The sequence below is a fragment of the Festucalex cinctus genome, chromosome 16, assembly GCF_051991245.1.
Source record: "Festucalex cinctus isolate MCC-2025b chromosome 16, RoL_Fcin_1.0, whole genome shotgun sequence".
In the NCBI taxonomy this organism is placed as follows: Eukaryota; Metazoa; Chordata; class Actinopteri; order Syngnathiformes; family Syngnathidae; genus Festucalex; species Festucalex cinctus.
In genome coordinates, this window is record NC_135426.1 from 20,291,632 (window position 1) to 20,315,658 (window position 24,027).

The window sequence follows — 24,027 nt, forward strand, 5'->3', positions numbered from 1 at the left end:
TAGTTATTACCTGTTTAGTTAAATAAGACTTGTCTTTGCTTTGCAATGATTGGTATTACAATTTGACGTGTTTTTACCAGTAGTTGCTTCATTCGGCCGTAAAACAAATTTGTTCACAATGGCGTATGTGGGATAAATATTTTTAAAAATCCAACAGTCCCTGAATGCAGCAGGTCTACGTTCACAGCTCCTAAGCCCCGCCCATCTCGCTGTCGGTAAAAAGGAGCATAGTGCTACGTCACCCAGACATTACGGAGAAGCACACGACACGACACGACGTCGTCCTTTGGAATTTTGCCATCTTAAACATCTGGAACTGCCTGCTTCGTAACATCTACCAGAAGGTATTTTAACTACATGTATATTGCACACAGCTTCGAAAAATGTAGTTGTTTAATTTTATTGAACTATCACAGGTACGTGGGGATTCTTTTTTTTTTTTTTTTTTTTTTTTTAAATGATTGTTTACTCGATCACTAATGGTACACGTTCTATGTAATGTAACCTCATCAGTGTGAAAATAACGCACAGGCTCTTAGTTTGTTAGTTTGATAGCTGGTGATACATGTCGAAATGTATTTTTTAAAAACATTCTAGTAGCCTACTGTTTTTAAACAAGAAAATGCGATAATGGTTCTCTAACTTTTTTTTTTTTTTTTAACAAGATCACTAATAAATACTCTTAAGTGCACCATCTTGACCAACTTGCAGTTTCAAACTGCATTAAACAAATAAATGCTCAGATGATTCAATTAAAATGTATTTTTCCATTCGCTGTCGGTACACATTTTAATGACCAATTAACATTTTATTTGTCAACTGTATTCTCGTCGCCAATATTCAGCATTTTGACAAATATCAGCATCGCTAATCTGACAGCTGATAATTGAACAAATTTAAAACTTCAGGGAACTATTTATTGAAAGTATCTTAACTTGCTGCTGGCCCTGGAAACTCTGCACCTTCTGTTTTTTTTTTTTTTTTATATATATCTTTGACAGTAAAACCAAGATAAGTGAAAGCTTAACATTTCATAAATTTGGGAAAAATATTTACTGTAGCAAACAATAAGTAGCAATTTGTTTGTTTGATGACCCTGGGACCTCCCTGAACTTTGTTAGAATTTCAAAACAAAGGTGCCGATTGTCTCAAAAAGTGAAATTTTCTTCAATAAACGTGGTTAAAGACATTTCAATAATTATAATTGTTAATAGTTTGTAGGAGTTTGTATTCCCCCCCCCCCCCCCCCCCCCCAATTTTGACGCCAATATTTTGGCCTGATTGACTACTAATAATCGGTATCGGTTCTAAGGGGAGAAGAAGAAGAGAAAGAAAAAAAAAAGATGCTAAAACTCAATGCATAACGCCATAGACAGGCCAACGAGTATCTGTCAAAAGTTTTATTGGTGTTTGTTGGTTGGCTGGAACAGATTAATGGCATTCCTTTTCATTTCAATTCAGGAAGATGATTTGAGATATGACCACCACTGCATATGTGCCATGTTCACTGTAGGAATTTTTGAAACTCAATTAACCAAACCAGTTTGTTTACATTAAACACATACTTCATTGTTTCAGTTATAAATGAGGACAATGTGTTTAGACTGATTTAAAAAAAAACAAAAAACACTAATGTGAACTTTAGAAAAGTTGTTTCAGTGTAAACTATTGACTCTTTCTGTTGTCTATTATGCCATTGAGTCAGCCTGGCATTGTGTTGATCCAGATGTGAGGAAGACAACAGAATCTAGCCAGATAATCACATAGTAAGTCATGTCATCGCATCAAGGTCTTCAAATGGCCCAAATGGACACATTTTGGGGAGGGCCAGGGTCTGTAATTACAGCCAGACGCAAGCGCTGAGGCATCAAGGGAGCGATTGTAATGTAATGTTTCTAATGGAGGGTCTGTGGTTGAGCTTGCAGCAACATCCCATCGCCCAGAGGCATTCCTCAGGGTATTAAGTTGAATTTATTCTGTCCTTTAGCCCCAGGTTGTGACTGTGAGGTTTGGAGATTATTTTTTCCACCCAGAAAGAAAGTCACTACACTTGTGCTCTCATTTCTATAGGAAATCTAAACATCAGTCCAACACGAAGCAACACGATTATCAAATATCAATAAGTTTGCTGAGTAGTTTACTTTTTTTTTTTTTTTTTTTTTAAGTTGTATTTAGGATTCTTCTCTTCCTCATTGTATGAGTATCCTTGTGCTTGAAGCAATTTCAAGGGGGAAATTTGGTTTGAGATTAAACTATTTGGACAATCTAAAATGTCACCAACATTTTCTACTATTATTGAGTACGGTAATTCTGCACAACCACACGTCTGTCGATGGAGATCAAAACTAACAAAACATCCCCAGGAAATCTTGTCAGAATGTTCTAAACTCCTGTTTGCTTTCTATTGTCCATGTTGCCATCTGTCTCAGCCACAATGCCGAACTGGGGGGGAGGCAACAAGTGCACGGCGTGCCACGGCACAGTGTACCACGCCGAGGAGGTGCAGTGCGACGGCAAGAGCTTCCACAAGGGCTGCTTTCACTGCAGTGAGTACCCATGAGATAAGCGGGCCGCACAGAGCCGCGGACAAAAGGCGTACTGGGCCCCGAGCGTATTTGTGTTAGGGGCGCTTGTTTTGTTCCAGTGAGATCACGCTGGGGTGAAAGTGCGGACTATCTCAGCTGGAAACGCGTAGACAGGAGTAGTCAGAGCCTGAGATGTTGCCTTAGAAAGTCTCACAAAGACAGGCTTGTCACATTGGGGCATGATGATGATGAGTACGGGGACTTTGTGTCTTTGGCTCTATGCCTTTTTCTCTATTTTTCCCTCCCATTGACATCCACGTGCTGGTATCAAGAATGGCTGGCCACAAATCACCCCCACTGCCATCCAATCCAAACAATCCATTTGGCATTGAATGAGTTAAATAAGACTAAAGCTACTCACATTAAATACACCGAATAAACTAACATGTGCCTGTGTGGGTGCGGTTGTCAGTGGTGTGCAGGAAAGGTCTGGACAGCACCACGGTGTCAATCCACGATGAGGAGCTCTACTGCAAGTCGTGCTACGGCAAGAAGTACGGTCCAAAAGGCTACGGCTACGGACAAGGCGCCGGCACGCTCAATACGGATCGAGGGGAGCGACTGGGGATCAAACTCGAGCAGTAAGCAGCGCTCTCCCTCGTTACTTCACATTCACATCAAAAACAACAACAATAAAAATAATATTAGGTTCGATATAAATCACTTTCAGGCTCTTGCTAAACAGTATTTGGGATCAATGGAAAGAAGGTTGTTTTTCCTGGCTAGAATAGGACTTTTTGCAAAAATATTTTCCTTTATCAAAATAACTTTAATCTAAAGATTAGGACATTTTTCTTGAAGTTAGATAAAATTTTACTCTGTCAAACAACAGATTTCTACAGTACATTTATTGTCAAATCTTTTTTGTCAAGACTTTTTTTTTTTTTTTTTTTTTTTTACCAAAACAAATTAATTATAATTATTTTTACTATTTACAAATAGTTTTCCTTGTATAAATTTGCGACTTTAAAAATCAGATTTTCATAAAATCAGTAAATAAATATATGTTATTAAACTATGATACTCTTGATAAAATACATATATAAATATACTTTCGTAAAAAAAAAATCCTGAAAAATAATCTCTTCATAAAATTAAGAACTTAAACAAAATTATGCTTTTATTTTTTTACGCCTATATTTTGTAAGCCAAAAGCCAAATAAACATTGTGTCGTCATTTCTATTCTTAATGCTAACACAATTTTATTTTAAGAAATACTCCAGCAGATTTGTTTTGTTCTTGAGGATTCATTCAAGTTTTTTAGCTCCCTAATGAATTTTGAATTTTGTTTTCAATGAGTCAGGTGTTGGCACAATAATATCGCAAGGAATGTTGTTATGAAAATGAGCAAAACAAACACCTAGCCAACATGTTCATCCAACCGCTTATTATTATGGAATTGTTTTCTTATGTAACAAGCTACACTGGACTCACAATATGCCACAAAGAGCTTCATTCAGGAGGGCTCGTAGTCCCCCTCCACTGAGTGCAGCTCCAGGGCCTCCAGGGGGGACTACATCAAATTCATTATCTACTGTCTGTGTCCCGACAGGTCGCAGTGTCACAAGCCCACCACCAACCCCAACCCATCCAAATTTGCCCAGAAATATGCAGGATCGGAAAAATGTGCTCGCTGTGGCGACTCCGTGTACGCCGCAGAGAAGATTATGGGCGCAGGCAAGGTGACTGTGCTAGCTTCAGGAAATCAGTAGAAATCTCAACAACTCTGTCAGATTCCTATATCTACACCTTCTTAATATAATTGCCTGTCATTTTTTTTTTTTTTTTTTTTTTCAGGAAACACAAAAAATTGAATCATTTACATCATGAGGTGATGATTTAGGCATTATCTTCTTGCAAAAAAAAAAAAAAATGAAAAAAAAAATGACGGGCAATATTTTAAGAGGTTGATGATATGATAAATCCAAGGAAATGTTTTTTTGTTTTGTTTTGTTTATATTTAACAAAACATTTTCCCTAAAAACAATTTGGGGTGGGTGCTCCGATTTAGCTACTTTTTCTCAAAATATTTCACATATATGTCTTGAAAATTACCCCCCAAAAAAAAGTGACATTATTATTATTTTTAATGATTTGTTTACATAATTTACTGTAAATGCAACAGTATTCTATTTTTAAGAGTATTGGCACACAAACACAATCAACAAGGGAAGCAATAACAGCATATCAAATTTGTTCCAATAAGTGTCTATAGGTAGGGTTAAGCGCAAACAAGTGTTCTTATATTGAAAGCAAGCAGAGTGGGACAGGAAGTGAAGTTACCGAGCTCTTCTTTAGCAGTAACGACTCCAGCCGAGGCAGCCCCTTGAAAACAGCACCCTGTAAAAAGTCACACATTTGCCTCATAAACATGATTCAGGAATGATAAATCTAGGGATATATTTTTAAAATACCATTATGTGAAACAACTTACGACTTCCTCTAAGTCTGCCTTTATCTCGATTGTGGTGTCAAGTTACACCAGCTGTCAAGTGTATGCCAATTAAAGTCCCATTTCCTGTGTACTTCCTGGATGGTAACCAATCAGATTTCAGCATTAATACCATAGGCCGGGGGTCGGCAACCCGCGGCTCTGTAGCCGCATGCGGCTGAAAAATAAAAAGTGTTTCAAAATGGAAAAAGATGGGGAAGAGAAATATATTTTTTGTTATAATAATAATTATAATATGTAATATGGCTTCTGGAGGACACAAACATGGCACAAACATTCTTAACGTTTTCCAATGCTGTAAAAATATGTGGAATAAATATTACATTTCAACATTTCTGTCAACAAAGATTTACGTCATAGCCTGCGGCACACGTTTCTATCAGCAGGGCGGGATGTAAACAAACCGGCGGCTGTGTGATGGGCCATAGATAGGGAGAAAGAGAAAAATAACTGAGGAGAACAGAGGATTTAACGTTTCTTGGACCGAATCATTTGCATTCATTGCCAATGCGGAAGGATTTTCTGAACAACCGTCATTTCCGTGCAAATTGCTTGATGAAGTTGACAGCGAATATTCCGATCTCCTGCTACACAACAAAGTCCGATGGCTGTCCCGGGTGAGGTTTTGCGCCACTTCGTCGCTAGGGATATTATTGTGTTTTGTTGCTGAGGTCCGAGGATAGCTGCGTTGGTTGCGTACTGTCAAAAGAAAGAAAAAAAAAAAAATAAAAAAAAAAAAAGAGGATGCTGCTTCGTTTTACCCTTGCACTGACTTGCTTGGCATTTGCACAGACGTCAAACTTGAACTGTATTAATTTGATTTTATATACTTTGCCTTTTCAAAAGGCTGACGTTTTATTTTTATAAATGCAGGCTGCGTTTTATTACACTCTGCCGACCCCGGCCATAGGCTGACACCAAAGCCTAATCTAGACTTTGACCCAATAGCCCCCCCCCACCACCACACACACAATGTCCAAAATGTTGTTGTGTGGAATAACAATTAGCCACTATGCTATTTATGTTAACATTTGCTATGTGTCTGTGTATGAAAAATTGTGGTTGTCATATTCAAACTAACTGCTCTGAAAAGAATGCTTTGTTTGCTAATAATTTGTGCACACAGCCGTGGCACAAGAACTGCTTCCGATGTGCCAAGTGTGGCAAAAGCCTAGAGTCCACCACCCAGACGGACAACGAAGGAGAAATCTACTGCAAAGGTGCCCTCAAACTCGTGTTTTTCCTTGCCCCAGCACTAAAATGCTACAGAATGGCAGACAGTTCCTTTATTTCTTGGCTATTGACATCATGAAAGGCATCACGAGCAACATTGGTTCAGCTGACTCTCTTGTGCTGCTATTATTATACAACAATTTAACAAGTTTCTTTTAAAATTGTAGGCGCGTATTTTGACTTTTGTGATAAATATGTTTCAAAGACAAACTGTACTGGAAGCAACTTTTTAAAAAACAAAAAAACAAAAAAACACACCACTATGTGGTAGATAACTAACAACCATGTGCTCAACATTTCTTCACTGGACCTTGAAATTTAATTTGTGTATAATGTCTTTGCATCAATCAAATGAAGCAGTCACATTTCAACATTTTTTTCCCCTTATTCTGTTTTTCGGATTATCTCCATGTCAACACAATAAAGAGACAAATTTCTGACTCAGTAGGCTACGGCAAACAATTTACAACTGTTTGGGTGCTTCTCACACCGTAACATGCAGTTTGAACTTCTGACACCAAAGTGAGATCAGAAAACCAGGCCAACAAAGTGACACACACACATTGGAAAAGCACACAAAGTTGTTTGCTCAAATCCTGACGAGTGGGAATGTGGCTATTGCTGTCCAGCACAGGGGAGGTAAAAGATTCATGCAGATTTAAAGCAACTTTCCCCTGAGAATTGTTTCTTTAAAATGACATATTACCGCATTGGTCATAAACAGTTTTAAAGCATATGCTGCTCATCAGCGGCTAAACTAGAGCATCCAAACCTGTGCATCCAACAAAACTATGTAAATGTAGCTCTGTTTGGCTTAAGTGCCATGTATGCTTCATAGTTCCATCTTGGATGAATGCCTTATTATTGGTCTCCACAGCTTGCTATGCCAAGAACTTCGGCCCGAAAGGATTTGGCTACGGCCAAGGAGCGGGCGCCCTGGTCCACGCCGAGTGACATCTTCATTACACGTTTTTTTTTTTGTTTTGTCTTTTAATCCTTTTCAAATAAAATACACCCCTCCACATAAGAGTTCACATTTGACTGTCTTTTATTATTAAAGCCATTAAAACTGAACCATGCCCATATGTTTTACATCTGAAGCGGAGTTAAAGTGATGTGGGCACAGAGAGGCACTGGAAATGATACGGTCTTATTTTCCTGTGTATGTATTTATATAATACTGGATATACCCGGAATTCAACTGACTTTTTCATTGGAAGAACTTGTGAAACCGGGACTGCTTTTTGTGTGTTGGTTTAAAAGAACAAAAAACAAAAGCAAAAAAAAAAGCACAGGCCCATCTTGCATGATCACATTTCTGCTTTTAGAAAAGGGGGGGGGGGGGGGGGGGGGACTGTCTAGTGTCTTTGCTTTACAATTTGTACATCCAGTGGTATAACAAACCCATGACATATAAAAATAATAATTAAAAAATGGATGCGTACAGTCCACAAGCATGAAATATAATACACAGTCGAGGAGTTCACTAGACATTGGATTTGAGCGTTGATAAAACAAATGGAACAGAATGCACTCGCCGATACGTAACACTGAGTATATACAGTGGCCTGGGCGGGGCATCAGACATGCAAGTGTGGGACACCAGTGTTGGACATCGCTAAAAGCTACAGTAACTTCTTCATGTCCTTTTCATAGTCCCCCTCAAATTGAATTTTAAAACTACACTGACAAAAACACAAAAAAAAAAAATGGATTTCCAGATTATTTATGTACACATTCTTTACACTCGCCGCCTCACATAAGGGAAAAGTAAACAATAGGGAAAAGGTGCTGTGGGCCCTTTTGTTCAGTAACAAAAAAAAAAAAAAAAAAAAAAAAAATCAGTGCAAGTTTGTAGGCAGACCAAAAAAAAAAAAAAAAAAAAAACATACATAAGACTTTACAGCTTTTTGATAACACATGGAATGAACCTTCCTGTCCTATAAGTCATAATAAATACACCAATAGCTACAGTTACACTCTTAATATAAAAAAAAAAAGCCTACTCCGCTAAAAAAAAAAAAAAATGATGGATCATCTCATTGATAAATATGTTTTAAATAAATATAATACCTGTGACACATTGGATTTTTTTGTTAGGATATTTTCCAGTCCAGAGCGCTGATAAACACATTCCCTTATCTGTAAATAAAAGAACATAAATAAAGTGAGGAGGGGATACTGCAACTGCATCTCTACTAGTGCCAGAGGTGCTTTGACTTTGCGACATTTTGTTGTCCATCTCCCTCTAATAGTGGTTAAAAAAAAGGGGGGGGGGTTGGGGGGTTGTACCCCTTAACAGCATGCTAGTTCCGTCCGATGTTTTGCGTGATGGTCCAAAGGAGTGTCAACTCTCACAACAAATGGAGACTCCCCCTTGCCCCTTCTGTCTTCACACTCCTCTTTTCACACGAGCTGGTAGCCAGAGCCTGACGTCTGGTCGTAGTCTATTGTGTACTGCGTGGTCCAGTCCACCGCCACGGGCCGAATCAGGCCGCAGCAGCGGATCTCAAAGAAGTCGATGAGGTTTCGGATGCAACCGTGGCTGCAAAACAGAGGGACCAACATAGGAATCAGTGCTCAATTGATTCAATCCTATTCCCAAGGACGTATTTTATGTGCTTTAAGAATCCAGGCATTCAATCCCAGGTAAATAATTACATATTTTGAAACTTTTTCTATGTGGTAGGGTAAAGGAGGGTCTGAAAATGGTTGGCACTAAATGAGTTAAAACAGATTAGGGATTTCATTATGATACAGATGTACATTACTGCATGGCTTTTATTTGTAAATTATTACTAAGGCCTGAACGACAAGTTTTTTTTAGGCCAATGCTGATACTTGGCATCACATTTTGACTGTAAAATAACTTAGTGTTATAACAAGTAATATTAAAATTTTCTTTTATTACAGTATGAGTTTTTTGCCGTAACTTTTTTTTTTTTTTAACATTGTCATTTTTTTCCTTTTTTTTTTTTCTAGCAGTGTGGCAGTATTTAACGTCAAATGTATTAAGTTTTTTCCCTAGACAAACCTAAATGCATTTTTTGGCTTCACTCTCACATTTTGAGTTGCTTACTTTACAAGTGGGTGAACATGCACTTAGGGCAACCACAATGAAGCGACATAGTAATATTCACAGCGGCACACATCAATCCTCGTCTCTCGTGTTTGCTTGCCCAGGTTATAAATTAAATACTTCTAAAATTACAAGGAGTGACAAACCACACGGTTGCAGCTGTGAGAGACTAAATCTATGGTGAAAACATCCTATCATCATCCTTCAATACTTACTTGAAGGGACTTTCAATGGACGTGGCGGTGACTTTAAAGTGCTTGTACCTCCGAGCATTCATCCTCTCATTGGTGGTGATTCCTAAAGCGGCGATCTGGCGGGGAAGAAGATCGCGATGTCAGCCAGTCGGATTTATGCTAGCTAGATGAAGCAGTATATATAGTGAGGTGTCCCGACCGACCTGGTAGAGCTGACACATGATGAGCACGGCCACCCACATGAAGTGGAAGACGCTGTTGAGGAACATCCAGAACATCCACGGCGAGCAGGCGGCAATCTGAGTCAAGTAGAGCCAGAAGCCGTCCTTGGCGTAAGTTGTGGCGCAGTGGATTTTCCAGTCTGTGGCGGACAGAACAGGAAGGAAGTTCAGCACAGTAAATCAATCAATCCAAACGGAATACCAGTCTCCCTTCAAAGTGGTTTTCTGCCTTTTTGTGGCTTCTATGTGCAATTATAAACCCTTTTAAGGTGGCGTGCCAATTACTCATGGATTTTGGTCCCTGCCTTGAGTGGAATTTCAGGTGACCCTTCTCTAAACTTCAGAAGTCATCCAGAACAAGCAGGTGAAAGCACTCACATGAGATGCAGCCGTACATCATCCAACAAATCATGCACAGCAGGAAAAACAGGTAACCCATGAAGTAGCGGTGGTTCCCACTTCCTGTGGAGACAAACAACAGACGTCACTTCCCGCTTTTATTTGGAAAAGCAACTGTTAGGAGGCGAAACCATAATGGGTAAAGTGTTTCTTGTTAACTCATTCACTGCCTTTGACAAGTATACTTGTCAATTGTATTTTTTAGAGCGGTGCTAAATGGGGGCGAATCTGAGCATGCTCCACTGTAAATATCAAACTTGGAAACAACTTTACTGATGCCCAACCACCGGTAGATGACATCATTGCCCCATTTTATAGGAAATAAACACAGTTTCAGAGTCCATGGGAGAAATGGCTGTATTTTGGCAAACCTACATTTTTCTGCTGTCAATTATAAAAGAACGGGACGGGACAAAAAGTAGGGAGTCTATTCTGTTATTTGGTAGATTCGGTTTATATATAATTATTGAATGTAATATCACGTGAGTATTGGAAATGTAAAAATTTTCTATAATGACTGGCAGTGAATGAGTTAAAAATGATATCCCCGTGTTAGCCTGGTCAGGTGAATCACAATTACTCGCTACCGCTATGACGAAACCACTCAAAATAGTCACCAAGGTCCTAAAAGAACTCCGTTACAAGCTTTTGACAAAATATCTCAAGAAGCAAGAATGATAGAAATTAGCTTGTTTTGTTGACATGCCGTTTTTGGGGTCCAAGCTTTTGACCCGATGCCAGCGAAATGTTTCTTCATCATCAGAGGTCATCTTTCCCTTCCTACTTTGAAACACTTCAGTAGGAGCGTGATCTGTTTCCTCGATCTAAAAGCTTCATCCGGACCATCTGATTCGATGAGCCCCTCGGTGCGCCTCACTTCCCCCACCGTCTCTTTCCACTCATTTTACTCCTAAGTTAAAGCTCCACTGTCTTCTCCGCCACAGGGTCACCAATCATCGTGATGACTCCTCATTTGTCAGCTCAAGTGTGACCCCCTCCACGACGTACCCACGCAGTTGCCCACCCAGGGGCAGTGGTGGTCGAACTTGGCGATGCAGCGGTTGCACACGGCGCAGTGTTTGGATCGGATAGGCTTCCGTATCTGCACAGGGAGAAAGTGAAGGTTTCTTCAGTAGTTATATTGGCCCTTAAAAAAGTGATACCGGCGTACCAAGCAAGTGCTGCAGAAGATGCTGAGGTCCAAACTGCCCGTCTCTGCCAGCTCCACAATAGTCTGGAGGAGGGAAGAGAGGATATCTGAATGAATGATTAGGAAACAACTTATGATGGGTACACAAATATCATCATCAGGCCCAATTTAATTCAGTGACCATTTAAAATCATTATTTTGTTCCTGCATTAAGTTGAATTATTCATATTTTATGTTTTAATTTTTTTTTATGTAGTACAGGACAGTAGTTGGTGCATCAGTGATATGGTTATTTGTTAACTGGGCTAAACTTAAGACTATATAGAAATCCTATACAAAGATTAAAAATCCTTTCACTTCTGGGTTTGTTTCTACGGGAAATCAAGGGGTGTAAATTGGAATGAGACAGCTTGAAAGCTTCGTCTAACACGCTCGGAAAACGATGATTTCACCTTTTTCTTCTGCTCCTCTGAGGCTTTGATGATCCCTGGGTCTGACTTCCACGATTTGCCAAAGTTGTAGAACAGAGCCAGCGTGTTGATGAGGAATGGCAGGTGGACCGTCGCGAAGGGGAGATGTGCGGGATTAGGTTAAGGAACACAGCCAACGCTCAAATATCAGACTGTGACGTTTTACAAGAGCATTTTCCGAGTCACTATGTGTCAAAACTGGAATTTAGGATGAGATTCATTAATACTAATGTTTGATGTCACATTTTACGCTGGCAAATTTCTAATCCCCCAGGGTTCGGCACAGCACATCAGTGGGTACAGCTAATATATGAACAACAACTACCCCACCTGCAGGTCAGTCACATGAAGCAGCATATCCTTTCATTTTTAGGGAAGGAAAAAAATACTGCCTGACAAATAATGACAATGCGGGAAACCGAAAACACGAGAAAACATGCTAGCAGTCAAAACCAAGAAAATCATTATAATCAAACATTTATGTAAAACAGTTTGGGTGAAAAGGCTAAACGGTCTATGTAAAATAGTTTATTTTAATAATAAATTCTCTTCATAAATTATTTTACTGTACTTAATTTTATAATCAATCAAATACATCACAAATCTATAAGTACCTTTTTTTTTATTTTACTTTACTATTTATATATATATATAAAAAAAATCAGTTAATTGAATAATTCATTTAGTAAAAGCAAAAATTAATATAAATTAACCAGTTTTTATACTAAATATAGTAAATACATTTAAAATTAAATTAAATTAAATATTTATAAATAAGTACTGTACATTTTTTTTGTAAATGAACATTTGACAAGTAGTACTTCAATATTAATATACTCTATTTCACTTTGAAATTAATGTCAAGGTACACAAAATGAAATGAAATTAAATATAACCACTTTAATTATAAATAACACAAATATAATATTAATTATTTTAATATTACAATTCTAATTTTCTTTTCCTTCCAATTTACGAAAGACCTGGCCCATCTGTGCTTGAAGGCAAAAGTTTGCCCAACTCTGCTGTAATCCCAAAAATCAGAACCATAGTGGACAGTGCTGAAATGAAGACACCCAGTGTGCCTCTTTTCATCAAGCTCAATATTGTACTCTTCCTCCCTATTAGTGCAGCAATGAGGCATATGATTCAGTGCCCTCCCCTCCTTCAATTAGCGGCTTGCACACAGAAAGGCAATTCTTCACTGAACAGGAAAAAAAAAATATGCATGAGCAGCCAGATTCTTTCTCTCTGCTGGATTTCACCCAGCAGCTGGTGCACTCCAACTCTGTCCATAAATCTAAACCACAGAAAAGTGGCTAACAAGCCCATTTGCACGTGCAATGATTGGACACTCCGCTTTGCCATCCATCCCAATTAATGTTTGGGGTTTTGGCTCTTTTAAACCAAATAGATTGAAACTCAGCCCACAGCTATGCCAGCTAAGAATTGTTTGTGTTACCGTCTAAATAAAACAAAAGTGAGGGGAAAAAGCAGTCAAATCGATCTCATTTACAACCTGCTTGTTTAAGTCAGATTTACTGAAAGGACCAACAAGCTTTAATTCCACATTCCTCCCCTAGAATTAGACAGTGCTCTACACGCAAGTGTAATGCCGTCTGGTGGACATTGGAAGCCATCTGTCACTATGACAGGTTGGTGCTTGGCATATGACTCCACAAAATAATACAGGGGAACGGGCCTGTTTTCTGCACAAAGGGTAAAACATATTCTATGCATGCACAAATCCCAAAAGGATATCATTCCAAAACCAATAGAACCAAGTTGTGTACATCCAAAACTTGGTGGCCAGGTAGATTCCCAGAGGGAGAGCACTGTGCATGGAGTGGTCGAAGAAAGCCCTGGACGGAAATAGGTCAGTTAATGTTATTCCAAAACACAACAATCATTTATATGAGATATCCTTTTCCCGTGCAGACTTACTTGGAGAGGAACTGCACCGCCACCCAAACACCCACGTACATGAGGCCCTTGATAAGCCAAGAGTCGATGTCGAGGTCGGCGATGAAACCCACCAGCCAGATGACTAGGAAGGGCGTTCCCAGCATCACCTTCTGTCTTACCTCCTTCAGGCGGAGGACAAAACAAGAAGACAAGGTTTTATGTTTATAATATACTTACTTTGTTTATGCAGTTGTTGGTTTTTTTTTTTTGCTAGAGCATATTAGGACCAACTCTATTTCAATAGGGAAAATTGTCAGACTGACATCATGAAATATGACTAATGATTGATGATTATACGGAGAACTGTAATCAGCATGCAGTAATCTTCTACGTCTGCGCCCACCTTATCCATCTTGAGTCTCTTCAAATAGGACGGGCTGTCGTAACCTTTCGCTTGCCGCGCTTCCTGCAAGTGATTGATCATCCACACGTTCTTCCTTTGCTTGGCGAGATCAAGTGGCGTTTCACCCTTAAACACAAAGAAAAAAAAACATACAGAATGTAAAGTGAATGTGATACAGAAAGTGAGTTTGCACTGGCTGATTTTAGTACCTTGATGTTCTGCGCGTCAACGTTGGCATTGGCGTCCAGCAGCAGGCTGATGACGGTGGTGTTGCCGGCCAGCACGGCCCAATGTAGCGCCGTGTTCTTGTGGTACTTGTCGCCCAGGTTCACAGACACATTGAAGGTGAGCAGCAGCCGGGTCGGGTCCACACTGTAGCAAAAAGCAGTGCTATGTAGCTATAACTGAACTGCACGACTTCAAGGAGGTTCAAGGTTTTTACGGCTATCTGTGTGGTAGCTAGATAAGAGCTTATTTCCCCTGTGTTTCTGGTCTGCAACATTCAGCATCATCGTCATTATCAGCAGAACAGAGCCGATAACTCAACGTGTGCATTTCCCCACCTGTGCGTCCTGTACGCCGCCCACATGAGAGGAGTCATGCCGTTCTGGTCCATCATGTCCACATCCTATCACCCACGCAAAAAAAAAAAAAAAAAAAAAAAAAAAATGCTGAATAAGCAAACTAGATGAGAGCACATGAAGGCAAAATGAATGCAATGTCTCCCTCAGGTGGACAACCGAGGCACAACCCAAACTGAAATTTCACCCATATATCCATTTTCTATAGCACTTGTCCTCATTAGGGTATTAGTGAGAAGCTGGAGCCGATCCCAGCTGGCATTGGGTGAGACACCCTGGTCTGGTCACCAGTAAGTTGCGTCTCATAAATAGACAGATAACCATTTACACTCACATTCAAACGTATGGAAAAATTCATATGTATTGCAAAGAAAAGATAAATTGCACCAAAATAAAATGTCTAAAAACAGATCAAATGCAAACGTCCTGAATTTAAGTTAATTACAATTGAACTGCCCTGCGATTGGCTGGCAACCATTTCAGGGTGTACCCTGCCGACTGCCCATAGCCAGCTGGGATAGGCTCCGGCACCCCCCGCGACCCTTGTGAGGAGCAAGTGGTTCAGAAAATGGATGGATGGATGATTTAGGACTGTCAATGAATCCAATGCAAGTTCATGGAATGTTGGAGGATATCAAGTGTTATCCACATCTGACCTGTCCCTTGGCGATAAGGTAGGCAACAATCGAAGTGTGGCCAAACTGGGCAGCCAAGTGGACGCAGCTGCAACCCTCGCCATCGATCAAGGACGGGTCTGCGCCGTATTTCATCAGCTGCACAACCATCGATAGGTGGCCTTGTCTGGAACGGAAGAAAATAAATAATGAAACTTGTTTTGTAGGAGTCACAAAAACATTACATTTTAATAGATTTGATTTTTTTCCACCTGCTGCAGTCATGGAGACGAAGAAGATGACAATGGGGGGGGGGTTAAAAGGTCAATGTAAGGTGGAACACAGGCTATCAATAATGCAGGAGCAAGACACTTCCCGTTTACCATAAAACAGTTACAGAACGTACCTGGTGGCCCAGTGCAGTGGTGTGGAGTTAAGGTCTCCTCCGAGCTGGTCCACTATCGCCCCTTTTGATATATAGTACCTGCAGTAATGTATTATTAGCGCCTATGACATTATTAGAAATAACACCTGATGAGGAGGGAGACTCACTTGACCAAGTCTACCCTGTTGTTTATAGCAGCCCAGTGGAGGAGCGTCACATTTTCTTTGTCCGGCTGTCGAACGTCGAATCCGGCCTCTACCAGCTCCCTGCATCGCTCGAAGATGCCGTACCTGCGGAGAAGATGAAGTAATGTTAGGGTGAATTGAAAATCAATTCCAAATCAGCCCAAAACGCTTTTTTTGCACGCACTGTGTGGCTTTAACGATGTCCCATGTGCTGTAGTCATCCACGTGGTTCTTGCGGCTGACGTTTTCATTGTAGCCATGGTTGAAGTGACTCTGAGGCTTGATTTCCTAAAGAGCAAGGTCAGGTTTTCTCCAGGGTTTTTGTGGCAAGGTTAGCAGGTGCATTCCAGACAAGAGGGCAACGGGAAATTAAAAACTCTCACCACTAAGGGAGTCAAGAAACTTAAAAGAAGATATCTGTAAATTGAAGATGAATGACTTCTAAATTGAACACACCACAGAAAAAAAGTGCTAACAATAACCCTGCTGAATTTGAATGAATAATAATAATAAAAAAAAATCTGCAATGAATGAGTTTTCAAAATCAGGAAAATCAAGCTGAACTTTGAGCATGTCAGCTGGATGCACTGAAACCACGCCCTGCTTAACTTTCAAATGGCAAATTTGATGCTACTTCATCTAAGCATAAGTTTTTATGCCTACACATACGAACACGAAAATATATCTGCTTAAATCCTGCAGTCGCTGGAAGATATCCCACCGGGTCGTCTAAAGCAGCCACACCAGTGGACTATGCAAAGGGAAGACGTGGGTGTAGCATAGCTAGCTAGCTAACGCACATTGCAAATATTGAAAATTATCACTGACGCGAGCGAAGGTGGGCAAGCTCTTATTTTGTGGCTGACTCATGCCGGAGTCCAAAGTGCGTCACATGACGCCATTTTGGCCAAGATGCAAACAAATTAGGAAAACTGAAATAGTGAAAAACTTTTAACACCGTATGCAGCGGTAGAACAGGACATCACAGGCTAATCTAGTCCTGCAGGGGAAGATGTAATCATGTGTTCACATTCACATGTGCAATGCAGCATCTACACTATTTCTCATACTCAATTAGCTTCCACGGTGATGGGGCAGAACCCGTAATTAGCCTTGATGGTCCGGAAAACTCGGAGCACATGCTTCTTCTCACAAACAGTACACACTCAACAACAATTGGATAACACAATGTAAACATGCAATTTGCCATGTTGTAAATGTAGGCTAAATATGTTTTTGTATGCAAATGTATCGGGGTTTGAAAGGCTCGTTTCGAAACCCTCTGACAACAGCTTTTCCCTCAACGTCACTCTCCCGCAGTGACACCTTGCCAACCGGATCTGCCACCCCACTGTGGTGCGTTTACCTCACTCCAACCAAGGAAAAAGGCATTTGTCACTGCAGTGATGAATACAATAAGACGCTCCATTCTTCACTTGATCACAATCAAGTGTTATTTTTCTTCCATTTTACAACAATATTGATTTGGGTGAGGTTTAGGGTAGTTACAGTACATACATGCTTTGTGAAGGTTTGGTCCCTGGTACATATGCTCAGGATACTGAAATTACAATTGTGCCATCACAGCGCACATTACATCATGCATGTTTGCTACAAGCCGAGTTTGACTGTATATATACAACTGCAGTTTTCTGAAATTCTGACAGCCACTTGTTCATCTGTTGGTGTGTAATACACATTGGTTCAATTCTCCTGTCCCAATTTAGTCCTCTCTCTCTCTCTCTCTCTCTCTCACGTCCCTTTACTCTATTTTAGCACAGGCTCTGGTCCCTCTCGCTATCTAAGGGCAGTGGAGGCCAACAAGACACAATCTGGAAATAAAGTGTAAAACACAGGAGAAAGCAATGAAACTATTGTATTTGTCTGGGCCTACCTCACGAAAAAAAAAAAAAAAAAAAGGAAGTGATTGTGCTATTATAAAAAAGATAAGAGGAAATAGCAACAAAAGCAACCTCTTCGCCACACACCTTTTGGTCAAATTGTTAACATCTCCACAAAAATTGTATTTAAAACTAAAGATAGACAAACCTATCGCACCATTTGGTATTTTGAGGAACAGCTGCCTTTTAAAAAAATTATGACTGATGAAAATAGAGCAATTTAAAACTGTGTTAACTTCAGAGAACTACTTATTATTTAAAGCGATACTCCACTTATTTAGCCCATTATAGCAATAAAGTTAATATTTTGTCTATAATTAATTTGATACTTTCATTATTTTTCACATCCAATAAGTGCCTTTAAAAACACATTTTGCAACTTGCTGTCGACTGAAAATGACATTACAAGGGCTCAGGTAAGATGACCCCGAGAGCTTTGTTCGAAATATAAAAAATGTCTAATTGTCTAATATTAAAATATATATTTTGCAAATCTGAGCTGTTCCGTAACATAAACAAATGCTTAAAACATTTTGACATAGTTAATATGTATAATTTGTATTTTATTTTATTTTTTAATGTCGACATCAATATTTGTCTCGGTTATTTAGGCTGTGTGGTGCGCAATTGTTGCTGACTGGTGCTCCCTACACACCAATTGCGCACCACACAGCATAAATAATACAAATGACTATGTCTTCTCGAAAAATATATTTTTAAATCGAAATGAGCAGCAACTAGCACATTCCAAATTGGACATCAATGAACACTCATCATAGCCATGGGAATGATGTGCAAGTAAGTAGGTTATTCGACGACACGTTGGAAATCAATAATATTAATAATTCAATGTTAGTAACATCTTCTGTAGCCTTTTTGATGTTTGACAAAATTGGCACACATTTATACCTGCTCGCCCTATCAACGTAGCTCCCGAGCTACATGACGCTCGACTGAATATTGACTTTTTTTCCCTTTCTTTTTTTTTTAACGCGAAGGGACACTTGGAAACGCACAACTTAGAATACACTATAGCGGCTGTGCATTTGGGAAAAACCGAGGTAAACATTTTCGCGTGAAAATAACAGACATCTACTATGTGGCTGTGAGCACTAGCAATGCAGCAGGAGAGGTGTGTTGAGGAGGGGGTGGGGGGTGGGGGGTTGCCGTTAGCGCATTTAGCATCGTTAGCAGCCTGACATCCCCCACCCCGCTAGTGGTAATGCAGGGGGCATTAGCTCTTGGTGGGGGGGAGAACACGACGAAATGCAAAGAACATCCATGCCGATGTTCTAGATCGTGTCTTAGGTGAATTTATGCATACAAGCCCGAGAGAAGGGTGTACAAACGTACCTCTGGATGGAGAATAGGGACGCAGCCAGCTTCTTTCTCATACTCCTCCATGACATCGGCCATCTTGGTGGTGATGCCAGCAGTGCATTGTGGGAAACGGGAGGCTGCAAAGGGGGCATATGGGGATGCGAGGAGGGCGGAGCTGTCAAAAATATAAACAAATGATTTTTATTCGTGTTATTTAAATCTACAATTAGGTGCTATTTAACAACAAAAATAATTTCCATATACTGTATAAATAACACATCTGATATTGCCAACATTGTGGGAAGTTCAGGCTATGTAATGAACAGGTAATACCACTAGATGTCGCCGGCTCCTCACTAATTTACTATTATATGTCGATGACTGTAATCGTATTATTATTTACAATTAACATGAAATATTATTTTAAATTTGTGTTTCTTAAGTGCTTTTTAGTTAAAAATCAACAAATTGTGTTGGTAATATCCAGGTAATTTAAACCATCAGCACGCACCAAGTTCTGTGAATAGAGAGCAGATACCGGATACAAAGCGGTCAAACTTCAAAGTAAAATAATAGAGTCATGTTAAGGAAACCCCAATATTGAGAACGAAAAGTGTAAAAACGATCTATGTTATATTAAAATTTGTAACATTATGAAATTCAATGCAAGGGGTTGCGTGTTGAAGCCAAACCCACGATCCGTTTTGTCATGTAGCCTTAATATTGAAGCGAAATAATCGGAACTCATAACCTTGATTGTTATTGCAGGCAACTGCCACTGCCCACCTCTCGAGAATCAAACACATCCCAGTCTGTATAACAGCAGCTTACAAGTTGTCTAAATGTGTCTTATTCGTCGCGTAAACAATTGTTTGTGTGTATTTTTAACCATACATGTAATAACATGGGGACAAATCGGACCGCGCTAAACAGTAAGTGATAATTACTGCCCTCGCTTGTGAATATTAAATAGGCTAAAGAGTTAGCACTAGTCAGCCAAACCCTACCTGAAGAAGACGCGGATTTAAGAGCATTTTCTTTCTATGAGCCATTTCTCGCCACAGGTGAGTACCAAAGGTGTCAAATAACGCACAGTTGCACGGGGTTTCAAGCAGCTGTCACGGAAAAAGGCAGCTAGGTGTGCTAATGTTTACGCTGGAGTCACCTCTGCAGAAGACGAGCAGACTGTACTATTATGTAATAATCTAGGGAAAGTAAACCCTGCAACAATCTGTCTGCAAGGGGATATTTTATTGTGAGATACTTTCCCAGCATTCACTTGACCTCCCACGCACAATACACTAGTCCTACTGCACACTGGTGCTATGTTACCACTTTCGCTTGTATGGGGCAGCCGGGAAAATGCAACAATGCATAATAACTCATTCTCGATGATAAATTGAAGTCATCTGGTGCACCCTAAAAGCCAAACTATCAGTGGTAAAATGCCAAATATATTATTAAAGATTTATTTTTGTTTTTTACATCAGGTGCCACAAAAAATGCGTAGCTCTCCGAGTACTACCGTTATAATAGCCTAATAGTACGAGTAAGTCTTCATAAAAAGCAAGCAACGGTAACAGTATAAACAATGATGATTAAATTCAAATGAATTGCACATTTACCTAAATACATGTTTGAAAACAACAAAGATTAACTGCAACTGTGTTAAAGTTAAATACAACTTTACTGTTATTAACAAATGCACTATAGCAGGGGTGTCAAAACCTTTTCATTTGAGGGCCACATACAGAAAATCAGAAGGACGCAAGGGCCACATAATGTTATGAAGAGAAATTGTGTTTAATCCTAAAAATTGTAAAAATTATTTATTTGTGCTTTTGCATATTTAGAAAAATGCTACAGTATATAAACCATTTTATTTGTAATATGGCAGTAGTATTATTATAGTTTTGGAATTTTTAATGTGTTAGTCTTTATTAGTTTTCAGGGTTGTTCTGTTTTTATTAGTTTTAATTGTTTAATAAATGCTTAGTTTTAGTTTAGTTTTAGTTAGTTTCAGTATTAGTATTAGTTTTTTATGTATATTACTTGTGTGCAATATTTAAAAAACGCCATGGGAGCGACTTTTTCTGAAGGTGCTTTTTTATTTTTGTTATAATTATAGTTTTAGTTAGTTTTATAAACATAAAATGTAATTTCAGTTCATTTTCGTTTTTTAAAAAGCATTTTCGTTTTTATTTTATTTCGTTAATGAAATTGTTTTTTGAATTTTAGTTTTAGTTATTTCGTTAGTTTTAGTTAACTAAAATAACCTTTAATAGCACCTGTGTTTTTTAACACCCTCCCTTCTTACTTTGACCATCTCCTAACATTTTTGTTTTTATTTTATTTGAACTGAGTCAAATGCCATTTTTAGCATATCTCACGGGCCACTAAAAAATGGGCCGCAAATGGCCCCCGGGCCTTAGTTTGGAGGCCTCTGTTGTATTCAAAACAAGTTTAAGACAAACAATTTCATACCGTTTGAACATTTGAGTGATTCTTCATGCACCCCTGAGTGGGAGTCCGTCCGTTTATCACATTTTGAGAATCAATGTAACATACAAAAATCCAATTTATGATTGCAATTTATTTTTCACCTTCCTTCAATAAAAAGCAAAAGCAAATTATGGCATTTTTTTCAAAAAGAGTTTTTACTTTTGGATTTTAGCGATTAATCGACCAACCCTAAACGATGATGCATGTGGCAGTGTACAGTATATTATACTCGAGCGTTCATCCACATTCCAGTAATATGCAACGCATCATAAATTGCAAACTTCAAAGCTGGATTAACACTGCTGGTGCAAGAACATGTTTGATGTAACTTTCAAGTGGCACATATTCGTGTGACAGTGTTTTACAGTAATACACTTAATCCTTAAGTAAATCAGTGGAAGGACCCTTTTTGCACCAGGCTGTGTACACTCCATGCTCTCTTTCCAGTTCACCCCCACATTTGCATTGTTAATGAATGGTTATTTCAGACTTTCCATGCCAAATTAGGCTTGAGATCCAACTTACACATTTGCCAGGCAAATGGAGCTTCCATCCTCTTCCCTTCGCGAGTGGCGCTTTGGCCTGGTAATAACAAAGCCAAGAAAAGCTTTCAGAAGATAGTAATTTGTTTTTGTCAGCCTAATAATTTTAAAATGTATTCTTTCTGTGTTTAATAATGCCATGCTATCTGTGTGTTGCACAGTGAACCCCTTAATATTTGCGGTTTAACACTGGAGAGTCTTTTGTGTAACATGGATGGGTTCATGATTGTGACGTACATGCAAGAAGCGTGATCTTGCTTTTTATGATCTTTTCTGTTATTAAGTGATTTGGGGCAGTCTTTTGTCATTTATATGCAATTGCAACCGTAATTTTTGCTATTAGAGGCAAAATTGGAGGTTCGCTGTATTGCAAAACCTGTACTTGGTCATCAGAGGTGATGACTGTCACATTGCCTTGACGTGTCAGTGTATTTCTGCTTGGGGAAGTTAAGATTAGGGAATTAGGATTTCCTCATGACACTGTAAAAATGCACAGAGCCAAACGGGTTGAATAGGCCATAGGTTGGCAAAGTTTGCTTGCCAGTACTGACTAATAATTGCCCTGCACATATTAATCTATAACAATTCTTCGGGAATTTTATTAGAATCTCCCTTGGTACTATTTGTCACGAAAGGTTTTTAATACAACAGTGGAGTAACAGTGGAGTATTTTTTTTATTTATTTCTGATTTGCTTTTATTAAAATTGATTTTTTGTGTGTATGTGAAAAGAAATTTGTGGCTGTGTCAAAGGATTTTTATGACTGGCCCAGGCCGTTTCCACAGGCCATACTTAAGTGTTCACCCCCATCACGCCTCCGTTGGGGACATGGCAGTCTCCCCAGACGCATGGCCATACATCAAATCAGTCTTGGTTTAATAATCTTGAAAAAGTGTCAGGGGTTGACTCGCAGACATTCCCGTGCCACGGTGGGGGCTTTGCATAGAGTACGTAGCGGCAGCTGTCGCCATTGGCCCCACCTGGCTTTGTAAAAAGCAGGCCTCATGAACTGTAGACAATTGGACTTTCTTCATAGATGTATATTTTTAATTCAAGTGACTGCAAACGCATTACGGTAGGTAGGTATATATTGTATTCCTGATTGGAAGCTAATCCCCAAGGGGTCGGGGTTGGCATTGGTCATTAGGACTGATATGCTTTGTTGTTTTATTTTTTCTCAGTGTATCTGTGCGGTCCGGCACCTGTGTACTAGTGTACTATAGTGTAATGTAGCATAATTTCATCACACTGCAATAATTTCAAACGCTTCTCACAAGATTTATCTTAAAGGGAAAGTCAATCCCAAAATGTTCTTTAAAATATATGTTTGTTTTAATATAGCATTCAGATCAATATTGCATTTGTGGAACATGAGTTTAGCAGCAAAATAGCGTTTTATTGTCCATCTCATGGAGCGGCCATTTTGCCACTTGCCGTCGACTGAAAATTAGATCACACTTGCTCAGGGCTCAGGTAATGACTAATCACGGCTCACCTGTTTTCTGAGTTTGGTTAAGTGACATTCACAAGCTGAGCCATGAAAGGCAAAAAGTGGCAAAATGGCCACCCCCTGAGATGGATAAGAACGGGTGAATTTTGCTGCTTTTATTCGTATTTCACAAAAGCAATATTAATCAGAATACCATGTTTAGACTAGTGGGGCTGTACATACATATTCCTTGACACCTTTTACTACTTTCCTATTAGCCAGTGCTTTGTAGCCATCTTGTGGCATTTTTAGGCCATTACAGAAAGAGCACAAAAACACCAGTCGGTTTTTCAGCAAAGAGCAGAGGATACATTCCAATTAAAAAAAAAAAAAAAAGGCAAACTAGAAAGACTCGAGGGTGCACTGTAGTAAGAGTTAAGAAAATGACTTGTTTGGGCTTTTTCGTAAGGACGGGA

The 24,027-nt window shown here is 39.3% G+C and overlaps 3 protein-coding genes across 6 annotated transcripts in view; 2 read left to right on the forward strand and 1 right to left on the reverse strand.

Annotated features, from left to right (window-relative positions):
* The first annotated feature begins 232 nt into the window (after positions 1 to 232).
* On the forward strand, positions 233 to 7,307 carry csrp2 (cysteine and glycine-rich protein 2). The gene is made up of 6 exons (XM_077498662.1): positions 233 to 344; positions 2,430 to 2,546; positions 2,998 to 3,166; positions 4,139 to 4,268; positions 6,165 to 6,258; positions 7,149 to 7,307. The coding sequence occupies exons 2-6, from the start codon at positions 2,435 to 2,437 to the stop codon at positions 7,223 to 7,225; spliced, it is 582 nt and encodes a 193-aa protein (XP_077354788.1). The 5' UTR covers positions 233 to 344; positions 2,430 to 2,434; the 3' UTR covers positions 7,226 to 7,307.
* Positions 7,302 to 19,253, reverse strand: zdhhc17 (zDHHC palmitoyltransferase 17). The gene is made up of 17 exons (XM_077498658.1): positions 19,112 to 19,253; positions 16,042 to 16,145; positions 15,840 to 15,962; positions 15,694 to 15,771; positions 15,330 to 15,474; positions 14,656 to 14,720; positions 14,302 to 14,464; positions 14,093 to 14,218; positions 13,729 to 13,871; positions 13,544 to 13,646; positions 11,767 to 11,889; positions 11,336 to 11,398; positions 11,173 to 11,266; positions 10,144 to 10,227; positions 9,748 to 9,905; positions 9,566 to 9,660; positions 7,302 to 8,816 (listed from the first exon to the last, which is right to left on the reverse strand). The coding sequence occupies exons 1-17, from the start codon at positions 19,172 to 19,174 to the stop codon at positions 8,678 to 8,680; spliced, it is 1,869 nt and encodes a 622-aa protein (XP_077354784.1). The 5' UTR covers positions 19,175 to 19,253; the 3' UTR covers positions 7,302 to 8,677.
* Positions 19,254 to 19,854: 601 nt separating this feature from the next.
* osbpl8 (oxysterol binding protein-like 8) overlaps positions 19,855 to 24,027 on the forward strand; it is a 40,485-nt gene continuing 36,312 nt past the window's right edge. For 3 of the 4 annotated variants that reach the window (XM_077498650.1, XM_077498655.1, XM_077498652.1), the window contains exon 1: positions 19,855 to 20,142. The gene's annotated coding sequence lies outside the window, so the exon portion shown is untranslated. The remainder of the gene's footprint in view (positions 20,143 to 24,027) is intronic. The other variant, XM_077498653.1, reaches the window with a different exon arrangement.